Raw genomic sequence first — 21,027 nt, forward strand, 5'->3', positions numbered from 1 at the left:
GTGGCACACGGAAAATATATGTATTGTTAGAGTAGAAATTGTAAATAAACCTCAATGAATAATTCTTCTTTTATTTAAATGTCTCAAGTTCTGGCAGAGTTTTAGATTTTCAGTCATCAGCTTTTCCATTTTTTCTGAGATTGCATGCATCTATTACTGTTATCAAAGTTGTGCCCAGAGGTCCCAATGGAGACATGAGCCACATTGTGCTAGATCTGAAGGTTGATTTTATAGGGCGACTGTTCTCAATTACTTTACACATCTCATCTTGAAGGTCCCTCACTGAGTGCTATACAGTAAAGGTGGCCTCTCACAGACCTGCATGGTATATAATAAAATCCTCCACCTCAATTTTACACAGCTGAGTAAAAGCATCTCATGGTACCAATCCCTGCACTCACATTTTCAATACAGTGGCAGAAAGGAGAGGAGAGGAGAGGGGCGTTCATTTCCCCTACTCTGCACTGGACCCAAGAGCAGGATTGGTGAACCAAGAGGAGCAATCTGTTCCATCTTGATGCATGGAGCAGACTGTGCAGGTCCTGTGTGTCACATGCATCCTAGGAAAAATTGTGCGTCAGTCTAGCCTTGCACAGCTTAGTGCAAAAGAGCAAACTGGTGGAATGACTCAGCAGAAACAACACACAGTCAAACAAGTCTTTGCTCTGAACGGATGTTTGTAATCTGAAAAGGTGAACAAAAACATAAAAGAAAATGAAATAAAATGCCCCCAAGATAGGGGTCCAACCATTTCCCAAGCACCCAATGTACTGTCCTTCCCAGGGGCACTTCTGCAAGGGGATGAGCTGAACTGATGTTAAGTCCTCCTCTACTGGGGACTCTGCACCATAGTTCACTCTTGAGCACCTTTGGTGATCCTCCTTCAGTGAGTTATTTTTCCAAAGAATGACTTTGATGTCAAAAATCTATATTAGTGCCTTGTTTAACTTACCTGGAAGATCTCCCTGCTGGAGTGAGCAATGAATCCTATGGGTGTCAAAGCATTCTGCAAACTGATCCCTTCCACCAGATACATGAAACAGTATAAAAAAAATCTCTGGATAAGACTCCAGAATTTGATAATTTTTCTCATTTAAACCAAGTGTATCTGATTTTATTTTGTGACACACATACATGTCCTTTCTGCCCCCACATTATGAATTATAATTCTGCATGCTCTCTCTTTTCCTTCATTTTCTTGATTTTTTCAGACAGAGTCTTTGTCCAGAACTCCACTCTGTTCCCTTTCAGTTTCTTTGCTTCCTTCTGCTGTAAATTCAACTCCAGGTATTGTTCATTCCATGTCATATGCTGGCCATTCCACCAAACCTGCGCCATTAGGATTTCTACACACAATTAAATGAAAAGGTGATACAGAGGTGATATAGACTGGGAATGGGATAGTCCATAACTTCTAGGCCTTCAGTTTTAATCTTGCCCAGACTAACAATGCCTCTTTCTTCTGACCGCTGTTCATTACCATGTGAAATAAGTTAGTGGGCTCAGGTTAGTTTCTAATAACTTCTCTGCTATGGAAGGGTTTGTATCACAATAATAGGCACTGAGAGGTGGTAGTGTGGTGTGAAGGATAGTGTGTAGAACTGGGACGCAGGAGACTTTGGGTATGTCTAAGCTACTGCAGCTATGATGCTGTAGCAAAGACACTTGCTATAGTCACAGAAGGGTTTTTTCCATTGATGTAGATATTCCACCTCTTTGAGAGGCAGTGGTTATGTCAAGAGAAGAATTCTTTCATTGAGCTAGCAGCATCTACTGTGGGGATTAGGTTGACATTACTACGTCACATAGGGCACTAGTGTGAGATGTAAATTAGGCCATGGGTTCCATTCCCAGCTCTCAAGATGGTCCCAGGTCATTACTGCGACACATTTTAGTGAGGCTCTGGGCGGCAGCTTGCACTGTCACTACATATGCTGTACCTGTTCTGTAATTAAGCAGAGGACTGAAGTCACTAGGGCTGTCCAGGAAGCTCCTTCAGAAACATGACAGGTTCTGCATAACTGGGCTTTTTAATTGGCTATACTTTCTAAAGGGCAAATTCTCTATTTGAAAACAAGCCATGAATCTCACCCATTTCAAGCAAAGTTAGCCCAATATTTCATTATTGTCCTGCTGAGGTGTTCCTCTTCCTCTGTACCATCTCTGGAAGCTGGAAATATCAAAGGAGACTTTGTTTGCGTAGTGAAAACAGGTAATAGATGTAGATTCAGAACCACCTTGCACCAACTATAGTTAACCTTTTGAATCTCAATATTTTATAGACTGCCAGTTAAACTATTACTTTGAGGGTCAATGTGAGTGTGTGGGGAGTGGGTGCTAGAGAAAGGGAATGTATATGTCTATAGCCTCCAAAAAAGGGTTAAATCCATATATTGCTGGATAAAAAGGAATCCTGATGTAAATCCATGTTGTCAGGTGAGGACTGGGAAAAGTAGTGTCACAGGCAAAAACTACCCATTCCTTTCCTATGCCAAACAACCATCTTTACTTTGGGGAATCAAACAGAATAATCTGTGATGAGGGGAGCGAGAAGGAAACATATGTTTTTAATTTTACAAGTAGAATTTTGCAAGGCTGATTTAAATATGGTCAAATTCTACCTTCTCATACACCCACTTGTGCAACTCTACTGATTTTAGCAGGTACCTGTTGGCCCATGATACCAAAGGGAACAACATATGGCTAATCTAGGGGTTCTCATAACAATGGTCTTGTTTTTTGGGGGGGTGGGGTGGGGTGTGGGAAAGGGACTCAGAATGCGGCCACCATCTCTTGCTGGTAGCCACTCTGACAATTTTTCCTAAAATATTTAATTAACTTTAGGAGAAACTAATAAATATGCACATATCTATGCCCAAATCATTATTTATGTAGGATTTTTTTCCAGACTAATAATAAAAATAATGTACAGTTGTCTCCATTCTTTACTGGACCTAAACAGAATAGAAACACAAATAAGGTGCTTTGTACGTTCTTGTCTTTTGCTTTTTTTGGTTGCTTCCCCCTGCTCCCCCCAAAGACATGCTAGTTACTAAGTCTTCTGTAAAAAGCAATATTAACAAACATACAAATATATCACTTTTCACAGCAGACCTACTCAGCCACGGCAAGCCCGGGATGGGGAGATGGATATGGAAGCAGCGGGGGCCAGGGACACTGGAAGTGGAGGTGTGTGACTCTGGGGCCAGAGTCTGCCACCGTATGGCTGGGGAATGGAGCCTGAAGTCCCATGGCTGGAGCCTGCCACTCACCACCTAAGGGCTGAAGCCTGACCCCACCAGCCCTGGGAAGGTGGGGAACTCACTATCTGCCTGCTCCTCCAGCTTTTGTGTCTCCAGAGGTGGCAGGGCCCAACCACTGCTGGTAACCCTGGGAGAGGGGGCTGCTTCTTTGCGCCCCCTATTACTGTTCAAGGGGCTGTGGCCGCAAGAAAAATCCCTGGTGGCCGCATGTGGCCACGGTGGCTGCATTTGAGAAACACTGGGCTAACCTGCAGTTCTACTGGAACAATAAACATACTTCAGATTACAAAATTCCTTACCAAACAGCGATGTCTCATCAGTAAGAAATGCCCCTCCAAAGACAAAACTCATTTCATCTCCATGATCTGCTTTTACAAGATCTGGTTTGAAACTTGCTGAACTTGGACGATGTTGAAATTCATAAAAGTAGACAGGAGATCCAGATGCTAACAGAAAACACCATTAAAATAAATAGAAAAACCTCTACAACACACAAAGGTACCAAGTCCATTCAGTGCTGCCTGGGAATGAAAGTTGTCCTTTCTTAAAATTTTATTTTTTTAAATCTACAACATATTACATTTTATAGTGAGGAGTTAAAACTGGAGACTGGAATCAACAGTTTCTAACTTGAGTTTCAGATGACATATGATCTCCAAACATAAAAGGAAGGATATCAGATTCAAAGCAGTTAATGGATCAAGTCCCAGATACATTAAAGACTTCATTTTGATCTATGAACCGCTAAGAAAGTTGTTCTCGTTTGGGACAATGCAGATGACAAACCAAAGGACAAAGAACATGAGCATTTAGAGCAACGGATTTTCAATCCCCCAATCTTGCTATGGAACCAACTTCCAGAAGAAATCGGCTGAATCTAGAATCGGATCGTCTTTAGGAGACACTGTAGAACCTCTTGAAAAAGATTTTCCACCATAATAAAAATGACACCACCAAAATCCCATTGACACAACTTCCCACCACCCCAAAAAAGCTGAAACAAAATCAACCAAACAAAACAAACCACATATTCCAATAAGAGTTTTTACCCCACAAAAGGAGAACTAATGATGCCATGAAGTCCACTAGGGACTTTGAATGTCTTCCATGTACAATGGAGAGCAATAGCAAATACTATGCTGGCAGGTGGCAGTGTAAAATCCTAAAATAGCTAAATCGGTAATGAGAGGGACCTGCTTTTTAGCTGCATCCAGTACCAAAGGGGGAACAGTGACTGAAAAAGGTTAGGGAGATATTACAGAAGAAATAATTAAAGCCTGCTTAACACAAGGAATACTTGAGTTCTGTCTTTGAGAGTCAAAGTGATTATACAAGTGAAAAGCGGAAGTACACTCACAGAAGTGCCCTGTCCCCAGTCCACTATTCAATCACCAAGATTAGGAAGAGCACTGTGGCATTACACCCCATATTCTTCATAGAAATAGTATAACATGATTATGGTATAACTATGATATATTTTATGCAAGATAGATGATGTGAGATATCACTGAAAATATTATGATTCACTTAATACAATTTTCCTATTTGTATTCATGTATCATTTTGGTATCTGAAGTTAGGAATATTATCTATGCATTGTGGCAAAGTACCTGCTTCTCCTCTGCTGGCTAAGTCCCTTGTTGCCTTGGAGCCACAGGCTTGAGCAAAGCGAAAGTCCTTCCCGGACGTGCAGGGTCTGGCTGACCCTTTCTCAGTCAGTCCCTTGCTCTGTTTTTCTCTCGTTCTGGGGAGAGTGCAATCTTCCTTGCAGGAAGAGTTTCCGACTCCTGCTGCAGCTACTCTACTTCTCTCACTTCCCACCCTGCTTCCCTGCCAGGGAGGGTTTAAAAAGGTCCCCAGCAATTGGTGACAGCTGAAGCTAATTTTGGGCATGGCTACACTTAGATTTGTGCAGCGCTGGGAGTTATAGCTGTGTTCACACGGCTGTGTAGGGACAGCGCTGCAGTGTGGCCACACTGACAGCTACCAGCGCTGCAGTGTGGCCACATTTGCAGCATTTGCAGCGCTGTTGGGAGTGGTGCATTGTGGGCAGCTATCCCACAGAGCACCTCGTCCTATTTTGGCGCCGTGGGTTGTGGGAAGGGGACGGAAGGGTGCGGGTCATTCCACTTCCTGTCCCAATGCCCCGTGGTGCTTCGCTACACATTCCAAGCAGTTTGGCGCCATTGTGAGTCTGCAGCGCGATTTCTGTTACAAATGGAGCCCGAGCTGCTGAGGACCTTGCTGATGAATGTTGCCAGCACATCACGTTTGGCAGTTGAGCTATTCCTTCAGCTCCAAAGTGACAGTGAGGAGTCAGACAATGATATTGATTCGCCTGATGCGCAAGACACTAAATTGCTTGTGGCAGTAACGGACGTGCTCAGCACCATGGAACGCCGACTTTGGGCTCAGGAAACAAGCCCTGAGTGGTGGGATCACATCATCCTGCAAGTCTGGGATGACGAGCAGTGGCTGCAGAACTTTCGGATGAGAAAAGCCACTTTCATTGGACTGTGCGAGGAGCTCGCCCCAACCCTGCGGCGCAAGGACACGAGATTGAGAGCTGCCCTGCCAGTGGAGAAGTGGGTGGCTATTGCAATCTGGAAGCTGGCAACTCCAGACGGCTACTGATCGATCGCGAACCAGTTTGGAGTGGGAAAGTCAACCGTTGGAATAGTATTGATGCAAGTTTGCACGACCATTAATCGCACCCTTCTAAGAAGAACCGTGACTCTGGAGAACGTGCAGGACATTGTGGATGGCTTTGCACAAATGGGTTTCCCTAACTGTGGAGGGGCGATAGATGGGACGCATATTCCTATTCTGGCACCACCCCACCTGGCATCCGAGTACATTAATCGCAAGGGGTATTTCTCTGTGGTTCTCCAAGCGCTTGTGGATCACCGTGGGCGCTTCACTGACATTTACTCAGGATGGCCTGGAAAGGTGCATGATGCACGCATCTTTCGGAACAGTGCCCTGTTTAGGAAGCTGCAGGCTGGGACTTTTTTTTCCCAGACCACAAGATCGCAGTAGGGGACGTCGAAATGCCCACTGTGATCCTTGGAGACCCTGCTTATCCCTTAATGCCATGGCTCATGAAACCTTATACAGGGACGCTTGACAGGAGCAAGGACTGGTTCAACTACAGGCTGAGCTGGTGCAAAATGACTGTGGAGTATGCTTTCGGCCGTTTAAAAGGATGCTGGAGGTGTCTTTATGGGAAGCTAGATTTGGGGGAAAGCAGCATCCCCGCTCTTATATCTGCTTGCTGTACCCTCCATAATATTTGTGAAGGGAAGGGTGAAACATTCAGTGAGGAATGGACCTCCGAGGTTCGACACCTAGAGGCTGAATTTGCACAGCCAGAGAGCAGGGCTACTTGAGAGGCCCAGCACAGGGCTTCAAGGATTAGGGATGCCTTAAGGGAGCAATTTGAGGCTGAAAGCCAACAGTAATGTTTGGCGCCTTGCACGGGTGTGAAGTGCAGTGGTTACAATGATTTGCTGTGCCTGTTTTTCCCTTGGGGTACAATATTTCTCACTTTCTGCAATAATAAAAAATTTTTTAAAGCCAAGAAATCATTTATTCAAAATACAGTACATAAAAGAGCAGGGGGGTAGGGTGGTGGACTGTACATTCAGAGGTTTGAATATGTCCTGCCTGGATTGCTGTGCAATGCCTGCTGCACTTCAGGATTAATATGCTGCATGGTGATGGGGGTTGAGTGCATGGGGTAAGGGTTGTAGTTCTCAGGGCTGGTAGGTGAACGTACAGGTGTTGGGGGCAGCTGGTGGTGGTAAGAACCAGGCTGCGGGAGAAAGGTGTTTTGAGCAAACACTGGGGAACAAGGGAGAGCGCTTTGTGTGTGTGTGTGTGTGTGGGAGGTTAGCACGGTACTGACCTGCCTGCATGGCTGCGAGAGACTGCATACAGTCCGTCTGGCATGCCAGGAGGCTTATCAGCTGCTTTGTGCTTTTCTTGGTAGCCAATTCCTTTCTCCTGTTTTGTGTTTCCCTCCACACATGCATTTTCTCTCTCCAGTCCTGCAGCCTCTTACTCTCTCTAGAATACTGATTCATAACTGCTTTCACCAAATCTTCTTTGCTTTTCCTTGGCTTGCGCCTCAAGTTCTGTAGTCTTTGAGAAGGCTATGACAGGGCCGGAGGATTCAAGGACACTTAAAAAAACAGAAACAAACATTTAATACAGAGGCTACATTGTTTATCATCACAGTGAAGGAGTTAGTAGACTATTTGTAGCATCATTTACACATAGCAAACATGGCACAGAGAGGTCACAGCAGCGAAGACATGGTGAGTAATGGGGTGAGTGTTTCTGCCGCGACTCACCTGGGAAGGGGAGCTGCTTGAGTCAGGGCTCACTGGGGTTTCTGTACATTGGGGAAAGCAGAGAGCAGCTGGGGGGGGAACCTGCACTGAACAGTATCCCTACATCTTCAGCAGGATTTTCTACTGCCAGATATATCACTGCTGCGTGTTACCTGGGAAGAGAGGGAGGGTCTTCTACAGCAATGTGGATTCCGCCCTGGTCCCTATGCAGATAGCCTGTGTGCAGCAATGGTCCCCCCACCCCTCACACCACAGTGGCGCGGACGCGTTAGCCTGACTGGGACAAGGACCACAGTGGCTCTCCCTATAAACTTGCGCAAGCACATTGCCCACGCTCTGGCTGAAACTTTTGAAGAGGTTACCGAGGCCGATTACAGAGACGTGATAGACCAAATCAATGGGCTATTCAACATCTAGGCATGCATGCATGCATGCAGCCATAACCCCCCTCCCCCCTCCTCCTCTCCCAAAACATTTCCATCCTTAAAATAAAAGCTGCTTACCAGGAACCCGCTCCTCTGCTGCTTCTTCACCAACAACTTCCAGCTGCTGCGACTGGCTAGCTTCCTCCTGGCTTGAAAAGATCTCCTGGCTGCATGTCTCCTGGGACTCTGGAGTGTCTCCCTCCAACCCAGTAGCCTCACTCTCGGCTTCCTCTACACCCTCCCCCACTTCTCCCTGCTCTGAACTCTCCATCGTGGTCCTCGGATTGGCAGTGGAGTCACATCCAAGTATGGCATCCAGCTCCTTGTAAAAACAGCAGGTCATGGGGGCAGCTCCTGAGCGGTGGTTTCCCTCACGGGCTTTGCAATAGGCACTCCGCAGCTCCTTTACTTTAACCCTGCACTGCAACGCGTCCCGTTCATGGCCCCTTCGCTGCAAGGACTTTGATATCTGCCCATAGGTATCATAATTTCTACGGCTGGAGCGCAGCTGTGACTGCACAGCTTCCTCTCCCCAAACACTGATGAGGTCCTGCAGCTCGGAAGTGTTCCATGCTGGGGCTTGTTTGGGGCGTGGAGGAATGGTCACTGATTGATTGCACTCCACACCTGGCTGAGCAAACAGGAAGGGAATTTTTAAAATTCCCGGGGCATTTAAAGGGCAGGTCACCTGAGCCCAGGGCAGTGGAGTGCGAAATGATGAGCAGAGTGGCTGAAAAGGTATGCTGGGATACCTCCTAATACCCTGGAGGCCAATAAAAGCGCTTTTGGTGGCCATACTTGATGACCAGCGCTGGAATCGCTACACCCCAAGCAGACCAGGTGTACAGCCAGCGCTGCAGCCAGGGAGTTGCAGCGCTGGCTGTGCTTTGCAAGTGTGGACACAGAGTGAGTTGCAGTGCTGTAACCCCATCACCAGCGCTGCAACTCTCCAGTGTAGCCAAGCCCTCAGTTCCCTGGTAACCCCTGTTCCAGCTGAACCTTATTTCTCCATGGCTATCTCCCCTCAATGGATAGGGAGAGGCCTTTTAACCCCTCTGGGACTAATTACTACCCCTTTCCTGGTAGCTAATTTTCCTGAGTTTGCCACAGCATTTATTACAAATGTGTTCACACCTGGGGAATGCCCACTAGACAGAATGCAAGCAGTCTAGATGGCTGCCTGAGAATGGACATTAGGGAGAAAAACAGGTCTTAGAAGAAGCTAATCTCCCAACAGGGAGCCTTCCTGAGAACACTACAAACAGCCTCTTAATTATGGCTGCTGTGACCCTACGCAGGGGTAGGCAACCTATGGCACAAGTGCCGAAGGCGGCATGTGAGCTGATATTCAGTGCTACTCACACTGTCTGGGTCCTGGCCACCGGTCCGAGGGGCTCTGCATTTTAATTTAATTTTAAATTAAGTTTCTTAAACATTTTAAAAACCTTATTTACTTTACATACAACAATCGTTTAGTTCTGTATTATAGACTTACAGAAAGAGATCTTGTAAAAACATTAAAATGTGTTACTGGCATGCAAAACCTTAAACTAGAGTAAATAAATGAAGACTCGGCAGAGCACTTCCCGAAAAGTTGCCGACCCCTGCTCTACAGGGACATGTGACCAAGTCACCTGGTACTGGACTCCATCTTGGAATACCAGTGTTTTTCCACTGAAAAGCATAGGAACTAAGCCTGGAAACACAGGGTTCCCACACAGGCAAAAGCTATTTAAGGCAGGAAAGTAACAACATCATGGTTCTTCACTGACTCCCTGCCCAAAGAGACTCCTGTAAACACCTGAGGAAGAAGGACTGAATTTGGGGGAAGGGCTACACCAAGGCTAGGAGGATTTCTAGCCTGTGAAAGAACTACCCAGAGTTTTAAACTGCAAGCAAGAGCAGTTTGCCCTTTAAGAATCTCTGCAACTAGCTTAAATGATCATTCAGGGTGAGAATTTGCTACTCATATCCAACCTCTTGGTAGATTACATTTAGATTGCATTTTGTTTATTTGCTAGGCACTCTGCTTTTGTCTGTTTGCTATCCCTTATAATCACTTAAAATCTATCTTTTGCTGTTAATAAACTTGTCTTTGTCTTGTCTAAAACTAGTTGTGTGGAAATCATAACTTGGGACAGAAAGCTGTTGCATATCTCTCTCCACATCGAGGGAGAGGGCGAATTTTATGAGTTTACACTGTATAGTTCTCTGTGCAGCGCAAGACAGTAAAAATCCAGAGGGGTGTGTATGCCTGGAAAGCTGGTAAGTGTCCTAGCTGCATAGACTTCCCATGCAGGGGCTGGTCAGAAAGCCTGTCTGCATGTTATTACAGCTGGGTGTGTCCCTATCTGTGTGCTAGTTAAAATGTGAGACCGGGAGCATTTCTGCAGCTTGTGACAGCATTATAGGGTGAGTGGGACCCCAAGCTGATGGGTCAGAGGACTCAGTGGTACTCCAGTTCCAGGCAGCTCCTTGGGGGGGACCTGTCACAAAGCACATTAAAAAGCGACCCAATGATCTTCAGTAACGAATACAACTGAGACTGCTTGGCTGCCACCTAACTAGAAAGAGCAGTGACCAAACTGAAGTCAGATCATGTGCTGGAACTAAAAAGATTGCATCTCCCATCAAATCCAGAAACCGGTCCCGCAGGGCGACAGGGTTGTCTGTCTCTCAGATTCTCATCTGTTATCAGAGACACAAATTCAGTTGGCACAGACTGGAAAGAAGGATAAGAAGAAGAAATTAACCATAAACCATTAAAAAGAAGTGCCAATCTCTAGAATTCCATGTCAGCAATTAGCTTATAAATACTTTTTTTTTTTTATACCAGAACCAGACAGCCCAGCAATAAATGTAGCTTTTGAGAACACTACCTATTATGCCCAGCTTTGTGTTAAGTACATGCAGACAAGTAGGTGCCCAACTGTCAAAAATGCACATAGGCCCTTCAGCATCTGTGGGATTTTATAAAAATGTATGTACTAAACCCCCCCAAAACTCCTCCAAGTCCTAAATGTTCAACACATCTGAAAAGAAAGAGACATGAGAAAATCTGCAGGTCTCTTACCAAGAGTGGTGCAGCATTTGTAAGGTAGAGAGGACAGTTTCTTTATGCATATCCTCCTTCAAGCCAAGTATTTTGGATGACTACACAGGAACATATTACAAATAATCGTTTATGTTTATATAGCCCAAGAACCTTAACAACTACACAGAGATTTACATATAAACCCACAAACGAATGGTTCTGTATAACACAGGAACTGCCATTCTGGATCAGACCCAAGGTCCATCTACTACACTATTAGGTCTCAAACAGTGGAAAAGACCATGTGATTCAGAAGAAGGTGTAGGAACCACACAGTAGGCAGGTATAGGTAATCTGCCCCCAACCTCCTGCCGCAAATCAAGTCTCATCCTGATCTCTAATAGTTAGAGACTGAATTAAGGCATGAAGCATGAGATTTCATATACCTTCCAAAATGATGACAACAACTCTGGATACTCTTATCATATGTGTGTCCAATCCCTTGTTGAGTCTTGCTAGTTAAGGTTAGAAAAGTTGATACAAGATGTAGAATAAGCAAAGTTTTGCCAAGTTTTTAGGGAAGGCAGATCTAGATATAAATCCCTAAAGTTCTGACTATAAGGTAAATCAAACTCAAGCTATGAGATTTCTCCTAGTACAGGAGGCTCTCAGTTTGGAGAAACCTGCAGCTGGTGATGTGGAGGGAGTGAGGTTGTAAACTCCTAAAGTTGAAATGCAAAGCAAAAAAAGTTGGTTTCTTTGTGTCACTACTCCTTTGCGATGTATGGATGCCTCAAAAGTTTTATTAATTAATTAACAAAGACAGTGGTTTCCCCTGCTTGATTTAACATTTGAATATCAGCCTAAATTTACAAGAGAGGCTAGTGAGTTGGGGTGCCTTAATTTATTTTTGGATGTCCAGTCTGAGGTGGCCCCTTAAAGGCGTCTGATTGCCAGAGAGTGGCACTCAGTGCTTTCTAACAAACAAACAATCTGGGCATCCAAAATCACTAGTCAATTTTGAAAATTCAGGCTATTAGATCTTCATTTCCCTCTCTTTGCTGGAGGACCATGGCAAAATACTTAGAGGACTTCTGCAGTGACATCTGATAGTCCTATAATCTGAGCTGCAGCTCCCACTGACCAGGTATGTGTGTGTGATGGGGGGGAGCCAGGTGAGGAATGTTGATCATTATTTCAATTTCCAGTCTTTTCTGATTCTTAGACTTAACTTTCCTCTACTCTACCCTCCATCCCAGAGGTGGTCTGTAATGACTTTGGGATCCTTCAGAATGAAAGGTCCTCTGTGAATGTAAAGTTAGTTTTTGGAAAAAGTGAAAGCTCCCATAAAATGTTCAGGGGGAGCCTGGGAAGGGGGCGGGGGTAGGCCTAGCCTAGCCAAGCCAAGAATGGGTGACCAAACTTTGTTTTCAATAGGAGAGGAGGCTGGTGTCTTGGTATAAAAAGGTTTGAGAAATGTGCCAATAATATGCAGTTAATGCTGTAGAAGAGAAATTAGAAATTACTTACAAAAGGAAGCATCCAGCCATATTCATGATTATTTATTCCTATTATATATGGGACAGCACTGAAGTCTTTGCCAGCCATTAGCTCTTCAGGGTTCTTCTGAATAAACACACCATCTATAACTGCTGGGATAATTGAGACTTGCTGGAGGAGAAGAAAAGAACGCATTTTCAGAGCCCTGTGCAGATACAAAATTTGTATCTGATCTGCGACCTGCAAAAATGGTCCATGGATATCTGTGGATGTGCAGGGCTCTACACATTTTCAATTGTTATGCGGACTTACTGGATTTCCTGCAGATAATACTGCAAAGTCTCAACTGAGATTAGACCAGAAAATCACACAAATATTAGTAACAGTGTGATGGGGTGGACTAGGTCCTGGGGCCCGCTGCTGGAGGCCTTATGGCCCAGCCACACCTCGCCCCAGAAAAGGGCAGTGGAGAGGGTCCTCCGAGCTGCCTAGAGTGGCTGTGTGTGAAGCAACCAAGCAGAGCCCAGCGGCTAGTATAAGAAGAACTGCAGGGCTAGACTAAGAGCAGTTCGTTGCCTGAGCTGGAGGAGAGTGGATTGTATTCTGAGCTGGCTGCTGGGACTCCACCAGGACAAGGCCAGAGGTAAGGGTGAAGAATGTGCTGGAACCACAGGAAAGTAGCCCAGGGAATTTTTGCTCCTCCAACCATTTTACTGACAGAAAGGGATCAGAACAGGGATGAGGATCTCACCTGTTCTGAACATGGTTTGTTTTTGTCATCTATGCTGTATCCCACACTTAACAACTCTTGCAAAATTAAAATAATTTAAAGAACACATTACATTTTCAGTGATGTCAAATCAAAGACTTGTTCATTCTCTGACACAAGTGACTGACATTGTACCCCACCAAAAATATGTCTAGATTATCAAAATACCTTAGAATTTGTTCATGACAGGCAGAAATTCTTTTCATAAATTTACGGAACACGTGGTCCCTATTTTTGACTTCACTCTTTTCATACTTCTCATTGTCACCTTCACCTAAAAAACTAGATGAATAAGGGGGAAATGTTGCCAGTAAGCTGCACAGTACAGTATACATATTCAAAAATAAATATGGTTACTCTGAGGGAAAAAACAACACACTTTTGAAGTTTCTTGTTATATTACCCATAATGAAATGACACCTGTTTCTTAAATTAGAGGCAACCCTTTAATAAAGTGTAATTGATCAGTTTGGTCCTGATTCATAGATATTCACTGGATAACAATCATTAAAGCTATTTCTAACTAACCTGTAATATAATGCATGAAATCAAATCAACCACATATTTGTTTACATCTAGTGTCACTCCCTTCTGCGATCTCTCAAAGCCCTTCCAGTTTTTAATTTTGGTGTTGTTTTTATTTATTCCCAATACATTATAAGTCCTCTAACATACCCTTTCAAGAAGCTCCTTTCAACTCAACAGGAAAATTACTTCAGAGAAGCATGTATGTACACCTCTACCCCAATATAACGCGGTCCTCGGGAGCCAAAAAAATCTTATTGCATTATAGGTGAAACCGTGTTATATCGAACTTGCTTTGATCTGCTGGAGTGCACAGCCCCCCCCCCCCGACTCCCCCCCCAGAGCACTGCTTTACCGCGTTATATCATATCGGGGTAGAGGTGTATATCCTGCAAGTGGTATCATCTTTCATACTTAAGTACCAGATTGAGCCCACACTTTTCTGTTGTGGGAGCCTACTTTACATTGTAACAGAGTGGCAATTGTTTCCAGTACAAGTGGTCAGCTACACAAGTGTTCCAGCAGCATACAATAACTCTAATGTCCAAAATCTATTTTTCCGACTACCACCTTCATAAAGGCTCTATGGGTCCATCTTTCATAGTTATTCAATTCCCATACTCAAATCCACAGGAAAAGGAAGTTTCAATACTAATCTAGGGAACTACGAGTATACGGGACATAATCCATACATCAAATATAATTAACTGATAATATATAATTAAGATAGCATAAAATTGACTGATGCTCTAATGTTTTAGACTCTGAATAGTGATTTAACTAATTTGGAAAAGGTCAGCAGACAGGAGTTTATCAAATGGTCTTCATTTAACAGCACAGACTATAAGCCTATTCTCGCCTTTCTGACATCAACAATTCCAAATCAACGCCCTCTCTATTCCTTTAAAAGTTTGTGTGCATAATCTGTATCAAGGTAGTCAGTGTAGTCTTCCTCATCCACAACATTGATATAGTAGGACTGGAATCTGGGACAAGAGGTAGGCATTGCTATCCCATCTCCACATGGAACTGGCCTATGTAAGGAATCAGAGATTTCTGTAGTTTCTGACAGGCTAAGTCCTTGAAACTGGGATGCACACTCTGTGGCTCTGGACAAGGAGGAACTGCTCACTGTCTTTAAGCCTAGTAGGTGACTGGTGGTTTGCACAGGATATTCTGTTTCATCACAAATTCCCCAGTCATCTGCTCCATCACACCAATCCTTTCTTACAAAATTATTCTCTTGTTTCTGAGAATAAAAAGAACCATTTTCAAGGGCTGCGTCCCTAAGACATTTCAGACATACTTCTATTGACACACATGAAGGAACTAAGTTTCTCAGTTTAATGCTTAATTTAATTTTTCCCCAATGTTAGATACTGATACTAAGACTGCCCAAAATAAAGAGAAACGTGCCAAACAAGTGTATAACATCCAAAGATTTATCTATGGAATAGAACACATTATAACTTCAGTTTTTAAAAGTTGAATCCTTGTGGGAGGTTGAACAAAGGTAGGACTTACTACAAAATTATGGGTCACCATTTCTGTCAAAAAACAAATCTGATTCGTTTATTGCCAAGTCAAATTAATCAATAACTGTACAAACAGACTTCAAGTCTACCAGCATGCAAACCATACATTTTTATTTTCACTCACCCACAATCAAAAAAAAAAAAAAAAAAAAAGCTGTAATAGGAAAAATATCCCAGCTGTGAAGAAACTATATATTTTGTTTGAGGTTCCTAAATATTACACACTATATATCACACTTAAAAAGAAATCATACTTGCAAGATATACCTGCTTTAATTTGCAATCTTGTGTTTCTTTTCCTTGCATCTGCAAATACTGGGAGCGTAACACTTTCCAACTTTAAAGTGAAATATAAGAAAGTGACACATAAGAAAAACAAGTAATTAATGTGATAAAGGCAAATTAAGATAACAGGATTCATTTTTTGTATTACAGTAGCACCCACCTAGAAGGCTCAGAAGAGAAATGCAAACCATATACATACCTTTCTGATTTTCCCCAGCAGCCTTTCATGGCACAAGCAAATACATTAATGACACGGTGGAATAGTGAGCCTTCAAGGGGGCAATATAGCTGCACTATGTGCATCAGTGTGGTACCGCAGATCCCACAAGAAGGATAAATCATGGTTACCGAAGGGACACAATTCTAGGAGACAGAAAACAGTGACCTTAATGAAGGATGATTTCAAGAAGCACTGCACAGTGGTATTTAATGCACTGAGACCTGCTAAGGCAGGATATGAGAGGGGGATATCAAATTATGGTATGGGGAAAGTGAATATGGAAGTGTTATTTATCCATTCCCATAACACATGAACCAAAGGTGACCCAATGAAATTAATAGGCAGCAGGTTTAACACAAACATAGTTTCACACAGGTTTCACACAGCACATAGTCAACCTGTGGAACTGATTGTGAGGGGAAGTTGTGAAGGCCAAAAGAATAATTGGTTTTAAAAAAACAATTAGATACGTTCATGTAGAACAGGTCCATCAATGACTATTTGCCAACATGGTCGGGGCACAACCCCATGCTCTGGGTATCCCTAACTTTCCTGCTGCCAGAAGCTGGGACTAGACAACAGAGGATGGATTGCTCAGTAACAGCGCTACTATGTTCATTTCCCTCAGAAGCGTCTGGCACCGGCCACCGCGGGAAGCTAAGTTAGGCGGCCACAGGTCACAGCCATATGGCCTGACTTAACATGGCGATGCAAAAATCCTTCAAATCCCAGCCCGCCTGCCAGGTGCCAGGCGCATCTAGGAGAACGGAGCACGCGCAATCGCTGGAGATAGCGGAGGTCTCCAGCAGCCTTTTGACACCCCCGGCTAAGCTCGTTACACTAACTTGAGGCGCAGCTCCTGCGGCGAGCTCGGGCGGGCAGAGCCCGGTGCGTGCCCAGGGCTCGCTGGGCCTCTCCCCAGGCAGAGGTAAGTGCAGGATCCGGGGTAAAACGCCAGCCGCGTTGGCGCCAAGCCGCCGCCCTGCAGGGGACCCCGCACGCTGGATTTTACCAGCAGTTCGCTTTGCTATTGCGCTACAAAGCAGCACAAACCTCGCACCGCCCTCAGGGCGCCCGCAACGACCCGGGCTGGCAGCGCCAGTGAGCGGCCCGCGAACCCGCCCTCCCCCGTCGGGCACCCGCAGCCACCCCCGTGCGGGGCCCCCTTACCGGGGAGCCGCCCAGCGTGCTGGTGGCCCAGGGCGGCGGCTGCAGGCTGTCCCGGGCGGGGTCCGGGATGGCGGCGTCGCGGAGACCCAGCAGCACGCGGGGCTCCGGAGCGCAGCGAGCAGAGGCGGCCATACCGGACCCTGGGCCCGCCCACGTGACTACTGCGGCCGAGAGGGGACAAATGCAGGCAAGGGAGTCAGAGCGCCTGGCTGGGGAGTGTGGGGCGGGCGAAGAGCGCGTGCCGCACGCGGCTGGGGCAGGAATCCCGGGGGGGCGGATGGGGGCGGGCGCTGTGCGCCTATTGAATTCACAGGCGGGCCGCGCCCCACCCCGCGGGCTGGTCGCCCAGCGCTGCCTGGGCCGGGCTGCCGAAGGAGCGGCCCCCTGCTGGCCAAGCCCGGAACGCTGCTGCCCGGCGCTTCGCCTCCGCCCACCGTCTGCAGGCGCGGGGGGGCTGAGCGCGGTCACCGCGCCGGGACCCACCTCCGCTCTGCCCTTGCACTAACATTTGCTCCAGCATTTTCAGATCCAAGTGAGACTTTAGTCAAAGCCCCTCAGAGCAGAGTGGGGCAATTCTTATACCATTGGGGGAAAGGCCTCAGTGCAAAAAGTTGTGGCTGTGTCAGTCCCAGCCTATTGGGGGGGGGGTGAGACAATGGGGTTGTCGTTCTCAGCTTTGTGATTGCAGAAAACCGAACACCAGTTGCCTTGCCCTGCACATTCTCTGAGGCCCCTCACCCTTTCTCACTCCATCCCCCACCCTCGTCTACAGGCTCGGCTGGGGCAGGAGATTGGGGTATGGGAGGGAGTGTGGGCTCTGGGGTGGGGGGTTGAAATGCAGGAGAGGGCTCTGGGCTAGAGCCAAGGGGTTTGGAGTATGGGAGGGGGCTCAGGGCTGGGTCACCAAACGGGTGCAAACTCGAGGAGGGAGTGTGGGAGGGGCTCATGGTTGGGGCAGAGAGTTGGCGTGTGGGAGAGGGTTTAGGGTGCAGGCGGTGATTACCTCTGTGCTTTCCCCAGCCCCTGGCTCTGCCCCTGCAGTTCCTGGCCAATGGGAGCTGCAGAGCCAGCACTCAGGGTGGTGCTTGCACTGTGGGAAGGGGCAGCATGCAAAGCCACCATGGCCACCCCTGTGCTTAGGAGCTGGCGCGACATGCCCGCCACTTTGAGGAGCCCTTTCAACTGGGTGTGCTGGTCAAAAACCAGATGCCTGACAACCCCATGAGGGATTAGTTGGTCCAGTAAAAGATATTACCTCACTCACCTTGTCTCTCAGTGCAAAAAAAAAAAAAAGACTACATCAACAAAGAGCCTCAAAGAAATCTGATATGACTAATGCAACTAAATTTTACATTCGTGTAGGCGCTTAACAGTAAAAAGACCTCAAGATTATTTATCTCACACTTTAATGTGCTTTATTTTTCCCCCATATTATCTTTTTTCACATAATCTCAGAATTTCCCATCAGTCTAGGTTTCATTGAGGAGATAGAATAAGAAATTCAAAAACTGAGGGGTTAACAGTTGTGTATATAACATTTATAGGAAAAGGGGCTAAAGAATAAAAAAGTGATTATAGGTATTAAATGTATTTATAAATGATCTGGAAAAAGGGGGTAAACACTGAGGTGGCTAATTTGCAGCTGATAACTATTTTGAGTTATTTTGTAAGTCCAAAGTACCCTGGGAAGAGTTACAAAGGGATCTCACAAAACTGGGTAATGGGGCAACAAAATGGCCGATAAGTGCAAAGTAATGCACATTGGAAAACATAATCCCAATTATACATACAAAATGATGGGGTCTAAATTAGCTGTTACCCATCAAGAAAGAGATTTTGGAGTCATTGTGGATAGTTCTCTGAAAATTTCTGCTTAATGTGCAGCAGCAGTCAAGAAAGCTGACAGTATTAGAATCCATTAGGAAAGGGAGAAGTAATAAGACAGAAGATATCATAATGGCACTATATAAAGTGATGGCATACCCACACCTTGAATATCGCAGACTGTTCTGGTCACCCTATCTCAAAAAAGATAGATTAGAATTGGAAAAGGTACAGAGACAGGCAAAATTGATTATGGGGTATGGAACAGCTGCCATATAATGTGAGATTAAACACTGTTAATCTTGTGACTGTTCATCTCGGAAAAGAGAAGACTAAGGGAGGATATGATAGAGGTCTGTAAAATCATGAATGGTGTGGAGAAAGTGAACAGGGAACTGCTATTTACCCCTTCACATAACATAAGAACCAGGGGTCACCTAATGAAATTAATAGCAGGTTGAAAACATACGGGAAGTACTTTTTCATACAACACATAGTCAACCTGTGGAACTCATTGCCAGGGGATGTTGTAAAGGCCAAAACTGTAACTTGGTTCAAAAAAAGAATTAGGTGAGTTCATGGAGAATAGGTCCATGAATGGCTATTAGCAGGGATGCAACCCCATGCTCTGGGTGTCCTAAGCCACTGAGTGCCAGAAGCTGGAATGGGATTACAGACTAGATCATTCAGTAATTGCCCTGTTCCGTTAATTCCCTCTGAAGCATCTGGCATTGACCACTGTTGAAAGGATACTGGGGTAGACAGACAATGGGGCTATCTGATGGTCTTAGGTGTCTGGATTTGAGGCATGATCCTGTAAGGCGGTGAGCACCTGCAGATATTTTCATTATAAGGACCTGGAGAGCACTCAGCACCTTAAATTGAACTTGCATTAAAATCAATAGCAAAACTCATAACTTCTGTGGAAGCAGGTGTGAGGCCTATGAGTGACTAATGTTTCTTGAGAGAGAAAATTAAGGGGGAATAAAGGACAACACTGCTGCTCACCATCTGCAATGTGTTACATGTACCATATATTATCATGATACTGTATTGGAACTTATTTGTTGTAGAATTTTTTGACAGTCACATACAAACTCTACCACAGTGTTGTACTACAACTCTAGTCAGTGTTATTTTGTGAGCAAACATCACTGACTCTGTTTAAGACTGAGTGGTCAGCCTGTTTTCTGCCTGGTCTGCAACAGGGAAGCTGAGTTCCTCCTGGGACTCAGTTTTGCTCAGGTTCTTCTCTAATGCCTCATACATAAAACTAAACTACATTATTATCATAGCATTCCCTCTCAGATCTGAACCTTAGAGTTCAGAAAATGAGATACTAGCACCTGAATCCTCTAAGCTTAATTACCAGCTTAGATCTGATAGCACTACCACCACCCAAAAATATAGTGTTTTGGGGCACTCTGACCTCCCCAACCTTCCCTGGGGACCCCAAGAACCCAGATCCCTTGGGTTCTTAAAACAAGGAGAAATAAACCATTCCCCCACCTTTCCCCCTCTCAGAATTTCTCCCCCTGGGCTATCCTGAGAGATGATGATCCAACCTCTTAAATCACCACAGAGAAGCATCTCCCTTCCCTTCCACGAAGAGGCAAACAGATTCAAGGAAAACAGAAAGAGATTCTATCTTTCCCCCGCCTCCCGTCTCCCCCACCCGTCCTGGTGAGTTATCCCAATCCCCTGGAATAAAACAAGGGAAACAAAAAAAAAATCAATCAGGTTCTCTAAAAATAAATCTTTTAATAAAAGAAAGGAAAAGATCAAGTATCTCTGTAACTTCAAGATGTAAATATTACAGAGTCCTATAGCTTACAGACACCAGCAAGAGATTTTCCCCCCAGTACCAATACAAATCAAAATATTCCCAGCAACTACACATATAAAAGTTAACCAGCCAGATCCACAACTGCAAATAGAGTAAAACAATCAAAAAAGCCTAAACTACCTATTTTAACTTACTATTTGAAAAGAAACTTAGAGAGCCTGTACTAATGTCTGGTTTCTCTCAGACCCTCCAAGAGAAGAACACACACAAAAGTTTCCCTCCACCCAAATTTAAAAGTATTTTGTCTTCTGATTGGTCTTCTGGTCAGGTGTCCAG

The 21,027-nt window shown here is 45.0% G+C and overlaps 1 protein-coding gene across 1 annotated transcript; it reads right to left on the minus strand.

The window, feature by feature from the left end:
• Positions 1-14,241: 14,241 nt before the first annotated feature.
• LOC115660196 (programmed cell death protein 2-like) lies at positions 14,242-17,408 on the minus strand. Its single transcript, XM_030581283.1, has 4 exons — positions 17,082-17,408; positions 15,891-16,054; positions 15,674-15,743; positions 14,242-15,120 (listed from the first exon to the last, which is right to left on the minus strand). The coding sequence occupies exons 1-4, from the start codon at positions 17,211-17,213 to the stop codon at positions 14,767-14,769; spliced, it is 720 nt and encodes a 239-aa protein (XP_030437143.1). The 5' UTR covers positions 17,214-17,408; the 3' UTR covers positions 14,242-14,766.
• Between the last annotated feature and the right edge of the window lie 3,619 nt (positions 17,409-21,027).

The sequence above is a fragment of the Gopherus evgoodei genome, chromosome 12, assembly GCF_007399415.2.
Source record: "Gopherus evgoodei ecotype Sinaloan lineage chromosome 12, rGopEvg1_v1.p, whole genome shotgun sequence".
Classification (NCBI taxonomy): domain Eukaryota; kingdom Metazoa; phylum Chordata; order Testudines; family Testudinidae; genus Gopherus; species Gopherus evgoodei.